This window comes from Capra hircus, chromosome 3 (assembly GCF_001704415.2).
Source record: "Capra hircus breed San Clemente chromosome 3, ASM170441v1, whole genome shotgun sequence".
NCBI classification, from domain to species: Eukaryota; Metazoa; Chordata; class Mammalia; order Artiodactyla; family Bovidae; genus Capra; species Capra hircus.
In genome coordinates this window covers 41,163,670-41,175,460 of record NC_030810.1, presented here as the reverse complement: position 1 = coordinate 41,175,460, position 11,791 = coordinate 41,163,670, and the positions used below count along the sequence as shown (strand labels likewise).

Here is an 11,791-nt window from a genome sequence, read left to right as displayed (position 1 = left end):
TCATAAATGTAGACAACAAAGGAGCAGGGTTAGATCACACACAGACACCTCAAATGTAGACGGTTTGGATTTAGAGGAAGAAACTAACAGATCAGACAAAATCCTAAAGAAAGAGGTTAAAAAAAGTTTTGAGTTAGAAGCAAAACAAGGCTATTGACTTACTGCAATATGTTTTCCTACAAGAATTTCAACCTTTGTTTTTTATTTTTATTTTTAACCTATTTCAGAACTTTAAAAAAGATTTTGATTTGTTTCATTTATTTTATTGAAGTATAATTGATTGCAATGCTGTTAAAGATTCTGGTTTTTAAAGTATTGTGAGAAATGGTGTAGGAAAGTATTGTGGTTCAAGATGGCAGTTTGAGCGTGCATGTTTCTTTCTTATCTCTATAGAGGGTCTGTTAGAATGAAAGTGCATGAATAAATCAAATGAGACAATCTGAGAAGGTTAAGAAGGAATGAGATTTCAAATTCCTAATAGATGGAAAACAAGTGGAGGAGCATAGTAGACCAAAGGAGATGAGATGCAGACTGGAATACCTCCAGGGTGGGCTTTAGCTGAAGAGAAAGACAGTTTGCCCTGCTGCATATAGTGGAGATGGGGGGGAAAGTGAAAAGTGAAAGTGAAAGCTGCTCAGTCATGTCCGACTCTTTGCGACCTCATGGACTATACAGTCCATGGAATTCTCCAGGCAGGAATACTGTAGTGGCTAGCCTTTCCCTTCTCCAGGGGATCTTCCCAACCCAGGGATTGAACCCAGGTCTCCCACATTGCAAGTGGATTCTTTACCAGCTGAGCCACCAGGGAAGCCCTAGCTGAAGAGAAAGACAGTTTGCCCTGTTGCATATAGTGGAGATCATATATCAATAACCTCAGATATGCAGATGACACCACCCTTACGGCAGAAAGCAAAGAGGAACTAACAAGCCTCTTGATGAAAGTGAAAGAGGAGAGTGAAAAAGTTGGCTTAAAGCACAACATTCAAAAGAACGAAGATCATGGCATCCAGTCCCATTACTTCATGGCAAATAGATGGGGAGACCATGGAAACAGTGTCAGACTTCATTTTCTTGGGCTCCAAAATCACTGCAGATGGTGACTGCAGCCATGAAATTAAAAGACACTTGCTTCTTGGAAGAAAAGCTATGCCCAACCTAGATAGCATATTAAAAAGCAAAGACATTACTTTGCCAACAAAGGTCCTTCTAGTCAAAGCTATGGTTTTTCCAGTAATCATGTACGGATGTGAGAGTTGGACCATAAAGAAAGCTGAGCACTAAAGAATTGATGCTTTTGATTTGTGGTGTTGGAGAAGACTCTTGAAAGTCCCTTGGACTGCAAGGAGATCCAACCAGTCAATCCTAAAGGAAATGAGTCCTGAATATTCACTGGAAGGACTGATGTTGAAGCCGAAACTCCAATACTTTGGCCACCTGATGCAAAGAACTGATTCATTGGAAAAGACACTGATGTTGGGAAGGATTGAAGGCAGGAGGAGAAGGGGGTGACAGAGGATGAGATGGCTGATGGCATCACTGACTCGATGGACATGAGTTTGAGCAAGCTCCAGGAGTTGGTGACAGACAGGGAAGCCTGGAGTGCTGCAGTCCATGAGGTCGCAAAGAGTTGGACACGACCGAGTGACTGAACCGACTGAACTGATATAGTGGAGATGGGGGGAGGGGTGAAGAAAAGGCAGGTAAAAACACAGGAAGAAATGAGACCTTTGCCTGAAAACAGGAAATTCTTTACATGGAGTGGGGCTCTTCTACTCCCTCTACTACACATGGAAAAGGCTTCATACTCCCCACACTCAAATTGAAGATTTGTTCTTAAAAGTAATTGAAAATTATCTGAGGAGGAATTCAGCAGCTGAGGAGTATTGGTGTCTAGGAGCATGTCTTTCCTCATCTAGCAGAGCCCTTTCTAACCCATTCAGGGCAGCAGTCCCTTTCTTAAATATGAAAGAAAAACAAAGGATTACCACATATGTGTGGAAAGTGTGAGATTTTTTAAAAAGCCAAGATAAACAGGAGGAGAATATGATCCTAGCAGAAACAGAGAGTTCAAGGAATAGAAGAAAAGAGAATTTTTAAAACAAAGAATGATCCTCTGAATTTTTATTTTTAGTAAGAAAATACTGCATGCATAAAGTCAGAACAGGATACACTGGAAATGAATAGTTGGAAATTTACAACTATAAAGAGCAAATGTTCAATAGAGGCACTGAAGGAACAGGGTATGGCAAGGTCTCAAACATAAAAAAAAAAGACAAAGAAACAGATATATTAGAGAAGAGATAAGAAGTATAGATCTATGCAGAGGGTCCAACATCCACCTAATATATATTCTAGAATGAGATCCAAAGAAATAAGAGGAGAGGAAGTTATAAAAAAAATAATGTAATTTCTTAGAATTGACAGGAGATTGGAATCAAAAGTTTCTTCAAATAAGAACAAAGTTAAATGAAAAAGAATATTCCTAAATAGGTTTAGACCTATCACTAAAATTTTAGAACATCAATAACAGGGATAATATATTAAAAGCAAGAAAACTGCATGATACCAATGAGGAGTAAAAGTCAGAGTGGCACTGGACTTCTCAGAAGTGATACCAGATGCTAGAGGATAAGGCAGGAATTGTCTCAAAGTTTTATGGGAAAGGCTTGTCAACCTAGAACTTGCTATTCAACCAAAATATCAATAAAGGAAGGCACAATAAAAAGAATTTCAGGCTTGGAGAGACTTCAACTTACACAATATTTCCTGGCAGGTTATGTAAGGAGGCAGTTAATCAAAAAAGAGGAAGAAAAAGTATCTAGAGAACAGTTTTCCACTAGAAACCAGCTTTCCCTTCTCCAGGGGATCTTCCTGACACCAGAATCAAACCAGGGTCTCCTGCATTGCATCCCCCAACTAGAAACCAGTTAAGGGAAAATTCAGAGGGATGGCTTGTAGTAATGTTCAGTTCAGTTCAGTTCAGTCGCTCAGTCGTGTCCGACTCTTTGCGACCCCATGAATCGCAGCACGCCAGAAAAGGCCTAATCCAGATCACAGTAGGAGGATAGAGGATTTCCTGGACAGAGTGCCTGGGGAACAGGTCTCCAGTGAAGACGCACATGCAATAACAGCATCCAGAAGGTTAAAAAAAAAAAAATAAGAAGCAATTAGAAGCTCTACAGAAAGCAAAACAAACACAAAACAAAACATAAAAATTTAAAATGAGGCCAACTAAAATTTGACAAAATTCAGATCAACAGGATGGAATGTTTCTAAAATATATTTTTAAACTATTTTGTGTCATTGGAACCACAAAGTGTGGTAATACCACATTATATTACTTGGTTCTGCAAGGAACAATATTTATAAACTCATAACAATGAAAATACAGTTTATTGGGTTTTTATATTTTTAAATTAACTCCAGACAAATTATAGCACAGAACATGCTATCGACCCTGACTTAAGTGAAAACGTAAAGTTACAGCTGACAAAGATTGGGAAGTGGAGAGAGACATGGAAAGAAAGGTAAGAGTACTAATGTCTTCATTTTCATAAAGGGGGGTGTTCTAAGAAACAGTCTCTCTTTCATGGAATAACAAATGGAGCTCTAGAAGACTATCCTGAGATTATAGACCGATTACTGAAGGAACTGAAAAAAAGTGACTAACAATATGATATGGAAATAGCATGAGGGAAGAAGGGGCAAAGAAGGATGTGTATAAGTAAGTCCCCATTACAGCCAGAAATCGCCAAATATTTACATCTCATAATGGCATAAGTATCTTATTTTTAGAAATATAAAGGTGACCTGCCAGAAAAATTAAGAGCAAATGGCTGCACCATTTTAATGTTCATGCTGGCAGTACAGGAAAGTTCCAATTTCTCCACATTCTCACCAACACTTATTACCTGTTTTTTTTTGTTGTTGTTGTTGTTGTTTTTATTATACCATCGTAGCTAGCATAAAGTGCTATCTTGTGCTTTTGGTTTACATTTCCCTAATCTTTTCCTAATCACATTGAACATATATTCATTTTTCCTTATTGACTATTTGTACATCTTCTTTGCAGAAATATCTCTTTGGATTCTTTGCCAACTTTTTTGTGTTAAGATATACATAAAATTTATTATTTCAACTATTTTTAAGTGCACAATTTAGTGGCATTAAGTATATTAAGCAATCTATTGTTAATATGGACTTGATGGGAAGGGTATCAGTGTGAGTACAGTGAACCTGAGCTTAACCAAGGTTTTCACACCTACAGGCTGTCTGATCAAGACAAGCTGCTGAACCACTCTGTGCCTCAGTTTTGTAGTCAGAAAATATAAAGCTATTAGGTCTATGGTGAAATTAAATAAAATAATATGAATATGAAAGTTTGGAGCAGATAGTAAATTGTCTTGTCCTCTTTAGAAATATAATGTGAATTATTCTGTATTATTTGTCCCCCCAAAAGTACTTTTAGTTAGGAGATTAAAGTAGAAGGTGAGATTTTAAGAAGTTATTTAATTTTAGAAGATTAGATTTTTATCATCAGTAAAACCTTTGAAATTTCATTCTTTACTCTTCAAATATTCCTGATACATTCCCAAAACTGATTTATTCCTGAGTACCTGTTAAGCCAAGTAATAAACTGAGTACCTTGAGGGCTAGTTATGCTTAAAGAATATCTTACAAGATTTTAAAGTCTAATATTTGCAAAAGTAAAAAAAAAAAAAAAAAAAAAGTCTTACAAATAATGTCATTCACCCACCCTGCTTAGAGACTCTTCACACTTTCTCAGTTTACCAGAACCTGGGGACATGTGGGATGTTCCTGTCTGTTGCACACGTCTGCCAGGCGATCTGCTCCGGCATGACGCTCCTCTTCAGGGAGCTACATGACACAGCGAGGTAGCGTGTAGGCTAGAGTCACTGACTCAGTCTACCTTCTTTTGTGTCCAGCATTTTCTGGAAAATGGAAAAACTTGATGCAGGGTCAAACTACATTTTGCTAAGGTGGGCTGGACCATTTCCTTGCCCTGGTAAACACTTAGAAGCCATTATTCCTGGTGGTTCATAGAGATTTCAGAGCTTACCGTTTTGAAGACTGAGTGTTTCAGCTTCTCTGAGACAGTAGGATTGTTATTTCCAGAATTTATATATACTGACACAGTGAAGTGTTTACATTTTTAGTTAGACAAGCACTTCAATTTTTTTTTAATTCCTCTCATATTCAAAGAAAAAAACCTCAATAAATATTGAGGAGAAAATAGTCTCCTTTTCACTCTTTGTCTTTTAACCTCCCTATTTTCAGTTTGTGAATGTGCCAAGGTCCTTCCTACCACAGGGCTTTGTTTTCTCAGGTGGTCTTGCCTGGGCTCTCACCCTCCCCCACAAATCCTACTTGATCACTGTTCATCTTCCAGATCTTAGCTCAGCTGTCACTTTCTTACCTTCATTCACTCACCACCCCCATCCCACATAATACACTCAGCACACTGGGTCCCTTTATTTCAAAACATGTTAATCATTATTAGTGTTCATAATGTTATCATAATATGTATTATATATAACACATATAGTCATTTCAGTTATAAACTGATTAATCTTATCTTTCCCATAGACTGTACACTCCAAGAGTTTTTATTTTCCCACCATTTTAACCCCAAGGCCTAGATGAGTGACTGGCATTAGAATAAGTATTCAATAAATATCCCTTGAAAAAATGCATGGAATGAATTAATGATTGAATTATAAATGAATAAACAATTTTAGAGAGAGCAAAGAAGACAAGCTCATTCTATACTGCTTTTAACCAGTCATTCCTCTATGACCTCCCCTGTCACTGCCTAGATGGTAAGAACGATATCTTAAAAACTGTTTTCCCAGAGCCTAGCAACATCCTAGACTTACATGTAAATACTCACTCTCATTATGTGCCTGTTGAACAAAGGAATGCATGAATGACAAATAAATATACACGGCTGAAATGTCACTATTACTACAATAAATGTCACTGTAAGAATTCATAATGGAAGAGAAAGAAGAGGAATAAATATTTTACTAATTGAAAAAAGTCATCAGGTCTGTTTTAATGAAAGGAGATTCTGTGGCTTATAGTAAGGGTATAGCTGAGAAGTGTATGGGTGTGGGGCTGGTTAGATCCAGGCAAAGTGAAGTTTCTGTAAAGATAATGCATGCATGTAAGTATGTGAAACTACAGTGCTACCGTGTCTGAAGATAAAACACCATCTCTTCTGCTGAAAGATGACAATTTAGTTGCTTGCATTGTTTTGCCCACAATATTACTTATTTTGTTCACTCACTTGTTCATTGGTAAACTGTAGAGCAGTGATTTTGTTATTGCAAATCATATTCATTAGTATGTGAATGAAGTTAGAGGGTTGTAACCAGTATTTTTTAAATGAAATAAAATTTTGAAGATAGAGGGTACTGCAAATGCATATTATTTATATCTATACATTTCCTAGGTTGCAAGGTAAAGCATATTTCTCATCAAGGGTCATGGTCAAAAAAAAGGAAAGCCAGAGAGAGCAATTACTAATAGAATAGGCTTAAAAATTAGACAAATTAGTAAACTAAGTCAGACTCTAAAACAAGTTACCTAACCAGTATAAGCTTTAGGTTTTTTCCTTCTATAAATGGAGATGCTAATACTTATTCCGTGGGGTAACTAAAAGAATAACAATGTAAAACATGTAAATATGCAATATAATGATAATTTATTGAGACACTACTATTTGAAAGTATCATCTTCTTTACTCCCTGAAACAATTCAATGAGGTAAGTTCTATTAAACCTCATTTTACAGGAGAGGAAACTAAGATACCAAGAATTGAAATAAAAATCTTAATGAATGTAAGAATGTGTATCTCAATGATCTGCACGTAAGTAAATGGACATATGATAAGATATCAGCATTTTGTTCATTCTTTTGTGAATCTTGACTTTAGTATTTTGCATTTAGCAAGAGGAGCTCAATAATACATGTGGTCTTAAAATACAGCCCTAGAACTCAGAACACACTTCACAATAAATAATGAAATGCTCTAGAAGCTTAGAGGGGGCAGAATTTCTTCTGAACTACATTTGTTCACAGAAGGTTTGGGGAAAGAAGAGCTTAGAGCAAACTCTTCACTGACATAGAGGGGTCTGTAAAGATGAGAGAAATAGTGTCAGCATGACTAAGGCCCATGGACAGGAAAAATGGAATATATAAGTTGATAACAGATTGTAGAGAGAAGTCATTGAGAACCAGCTTAAAAGGACTATACCTGATCTTGTAGCTAAAAAGAAACCACTGAAGACGTGTAACAGCGACTACAATGACACAATTATTGAGACTGAATAACCCCCATATGATTATTGTTCAAAACACCATTTAGATATTTTGCCATAAAAACTGAATTCTATTTTCCCAGCTTTATAGGTAGAAAGCCAACCCTGCTTCAAGGAAAACTTGGGAAATTAATGATATATTTGTTAAATTCTAGAGTTTTCTGAGAAAATCTATTATAGACATAAGTGCACATTATTAGAGTTGACTGTTTCCTAAGTAGCTTGAAAGGAACTATCTTCATAAATGTAAGCTTTACTATGATAATTGCATTTTCAGATTGTGGTCTTTCAGGAAAGGATTATGTAGTTTTTAATTGATTTAAGTAATTATGAAGATAATTACAAGGGTTAAAAATATTGATTCCAGCCTTTTCCAAAGGACAATCAATTTATACCCAAAAGTATATACAAATACTTGTTCTCCATCAGATTTGACCCTAACATTCTAATATCTGTTTTATGATATACTATGACACAGAAGAAAGGTATGTATATTGTTAATTCAGATGATAAACTTTCTATTGAATTTTGTTTTGTCCTGGTTTCAAATCCCTGCATCTTCCTATCCATGAAAATAAATAACAAATTAGACAGATTCATATTAAGATGAATTGAATAAAATAAAATTTAAACCTTATCCTTAAAAAAAAAAGTTTTGAACCTTAAAAATGTTTGAAGTTCTAAAAGATATATAGCATCTAAAATGAAATATTATATACTTGGTGTTAAAAAAAATTGAAAAAAGGACCTTCTGAAAATTAAGTCCTTGTGCCCAGGAACAGTTCTTGGGGTTTGGAACATCTTCCCAAAACAACTTTTTCATTCTACAAAGGATAAACAAGGCATTAGAATTAGAGAACATTCACACTGAAAATGTTAACAGTTAATAAGCGAACAACTAGAGACTAAGTCTACCAGACTGGTTATGCCACAGTAGGATCAGATTTACTTTCATATGCTATCACAGGAAGATTTCTACCAACCTTATGTCTGGACCAAAGTTAATGATCACTATAATATTAATAAAAAATAGCTAACATTTTTTGAAAACTGTATGCCTAGCCCTGTGCTAAATACTTTGCACAGGCCCCATCAGCTCACTTGATTGGAAGATAAATTCAGATTCTAAAATCACTTTTCCCTCTTCACTGCTAGAAGACAAAAATTTCTGTAGAGATTTGCCACATGTGAAATAACCTCAATGGTCTGGACCTCTCAGCACAGAGTGATTGGGCACATAAAGAACCATTCAAGCAGCTCAAATGAGACAGAATGGAGCCACACAGTGCTAAAATTTAAAAAGCAGAATGCCTACTAACCATAAGTGAATTGACTATTCCAGATAAATTTTCGCAACTGAAAGTCCTCAACCTAGATTTACAATTCTGAAAGCCATTCCTGTCACCTCTAAGAATACACTGCCTAGGCTTTTCTGTTATAAGCTTGTTATTTCATGAATGTATATACATTTGTTAAAAATCTAATTTCTTCCCTGAGGCTTATGTGTGCTAGCAAAATGCAGTGTGGATTCCTGAAATAAGGAATCCTTTTTCTTCTTATGCCATCTTATTGTATACTGAATACATATAAAGTATTTAGCATATTTTAGTGTTTCTGATTTGGGTTTAAAATGGTTTAAATATGCTCGAGATTTTTACCACCACATACAATACCTTTGATGCAATACTGACAACGTTCCAAGCAATAAGATTGAGGAGGAGATTATTATTGGCACTATTACATATAGATCTGCATCATGCTGGTGTTTTTCATCATCTGAAAAAGAAAAAATTCACACAACTCAGAGTCTTGAGGAAGTAATATCTTTCTGTATCAAAAATCATAACAGACCTTTTTTCTGATTTCATCATCAATCTGAATGACCTTTAAAGATACCAAAATTAGAAAGCTTTGATCATAAAATAATTACTATTTTGTTTAGAACTATCCTTCTCGTAATGCAGTAAATTATGCTTCTCATAATGTAGCAAAACATTTTCTCAAAAATATTTATTTGCCAGCTCTCTCCATCTGATCACTTTTCAATTATATGAATCAAAGTGTCAATTAAAGTTGTTATGATGGCTCTCTGCGCCAGTCATCTGCTTCTGGAGAAGGCATTCTACAAGACCCATCAACTTCTATCTTGTTCACTTCAGACACATTGACTTCTTTGTTGCTTCTTGGACCACCAAGCACGCTCACTCTTCAGGGTCTTTGCACTTGCTGTCCCCTTGTTCAAATGTTCTTCCCCTTTGTCCTTGCAGGACTTATCACCTTCTTAGAGAAAAAGACCATCATTTTTGGCCATCATTACTGCTCAGACAGTAAAGAATATGCCTGCAGTGTGGGTAGACATGGATTCAGTTCCTGAATTGGGAAGATCCCTTGGAGAAGGAAACAGCAACCCACTCCAATATTCTTGCCTGGAAAATTCCATGGACAGAGGAGCCTGGTAGGCTACAGTCCATGGAGTCACAAAGAGTAGGATATGACTGAGCAACTCACACACACACTAAAGTACCACATTTTAACTCTATCCCTTCATTTTACTTTTATTTTAATTTCATATACTTATTTCTATATGACACTATGTTATTTGTTTATTGTCTGTCATTTGAGTATGGAGTTTAAGCTCCATTTAGGACACAGACTCATGTTCAATATTCAATCCCCAATGCTTAGAACACTGTTCAATATGTATTTGTTGAACAGTACATGAATGAAGTTATATATAATTATTTTACTTCTAAAACCAAGTAAAATATTTCTCTCTTGAAACTTCATTATTGGGTCGCTTCGATTTTAAAACAACTTGAAAAATAATAGTAAAATCAAAATCTTCCCACTCCACGTACAGTAAAATGAATCAGAAATATGACACCCAGTGAATTTTTTTCTATACCTGTCTCTCCAGTTTTATTTTCAGAAAAATTTTCCTTTAGAAGATGTTGAAAATTTAAAGACTCCATAAGTATGTCAAAGCTTATTGTTTGGGGTAGGTGTGTTTATATTAATTGTGCAGCAAATTAATATTTTTTCAATTAACCTTTATGATGATATATTTTGTGGCATAGGTCGGTATTTCCATTTTTGTTTCCACCAACTTTATGATGTGAAGAGCAGACTCATTAGAAAAGGCTCTGATGCTGGGAAAGATTGACAGCAAGAGGAGAAGTGGGTAACAGGATGAGATGATTGGATGGCATCACTGACTCAGTGGACATGAGTTTGAGCAAACTTTGGGAGATAGTGAAGGACAGGGAAGCCTGGCGTGATGCAGTCCATGGGGTTGCAAAGAGTTAGAGACAACTTAGCGACCAAACAACAATCAACTTTCTACCCAATATGAGACTGAAAGTGTTACTTACCAATACAGGAACACAATATCATGCCTGATTATTCTTAATGACACCTTGGAACCATATACCCTTAACACAGTCACCCATGACACCTCTACAGAAGACTCTGGGCTCTTCCATGATTCCATCAGAAACAGAATAATCAGATGGCAGCATTGTTGCTAACTAACGAAGAAACCACATATCTGTGTAGAAGGAAACTAAAAGTAAAAATTTTTACCTTGAGTAAAACTATTAATTATCTTCGGTTTCCCTACTCCTTCCGTAAATATTGGGTAAAGACTGAACTGATACTTCTCAATGGGGATAAAATGATCTGAGGAGAAAAAAATATTTTAAAAAGTCATCCCTACTGAATTAATATTAATGAGTGAAATCTATATAAAAATTTTAAGTGACTCATATTTTCATGCATATAAAATTGATGATTTATGGATTGAAACTGGATTGAAAACTGATGACTGCTATCTATGGGCTGAAATATAACTGGGGAGTTTCAAAGACAATCTGAGCACTCTAAACTCTCCTAGTAACACCAATAATTTTCCAAATAATGTTTTAAAAATCCTACCCAGAGATAGAAAATTTCAATTTTTCAAAGGCATGTTCCAGCGACAGTCAGTTTGTTCAAGTTCGGGCTGTATGAGCTGTTCCATTTCCCTTTCCTGGACAATCTGCTCTACCTCTTTTCCCACCAGATCAAAGCCAGCAATATTCCCTTTCCATAGGAATTCAGTTTACTCAGCTTCCGTATTCAAGGGAGTTGGGAGATTAAAGTCTTAGGAGATCCTCTGTAAAGAACTTGGGAATGGGGACCAGGAATCTTTGTACATATCCAGGTGTCTAGATCTATGGAAGATGACCATCTCCATAGCAAAGCTCAAAACGGATCTATTGGTGATCTATCATTTTCACAAATGCTAATGACACACAAATATTACTCCACAAGAGACAAATCCCTCTGAAGCACAGAGTAACCACCTGGACAATAATAGCAATAATGAACTGAATTTAGTTCTCCATCAGTCATTTGTTTCTCTTTACTCTGACACTCAATTCTAGGGTCTTTGGAATGAAAAGTATGAG

General features: G+C 35.9%; 1 protein-coding gene across 3 annotated transcripts in view; it reads right to left on the bottom strand.

Moving 5' to 3' along the window:
• LEPR (leptin receptor) overlaps window positions 1-11,791 on the bottom strand; it is a 156,998-nt gene that overhangs the window by 5,537 nt on the left and 139,670 nt on the right. For all 3 annotated transcript variants that reach the window (XM_018045226.1, XM_018045220.1, XM_018045222.1), the window contains 3 exons: window positions 10,926-11,021; window positions 9,017-9,119; window positions 8,092-8,167 (listed from right to left, as the gene is read on the bottom strand). In XM_018045226.1, coding sequence (XP_017900715.1) covers window positions 8,092-8,167; window positions 9,017-9,119; window positions 10,926-11,021 — 275 coding nt within the window. The remainder of the gene's footprint in view (window positions 1-8,091; window positions 8,168-9,016; window positions 9,120-10,925; window positions 11,022-11,791) is intronic.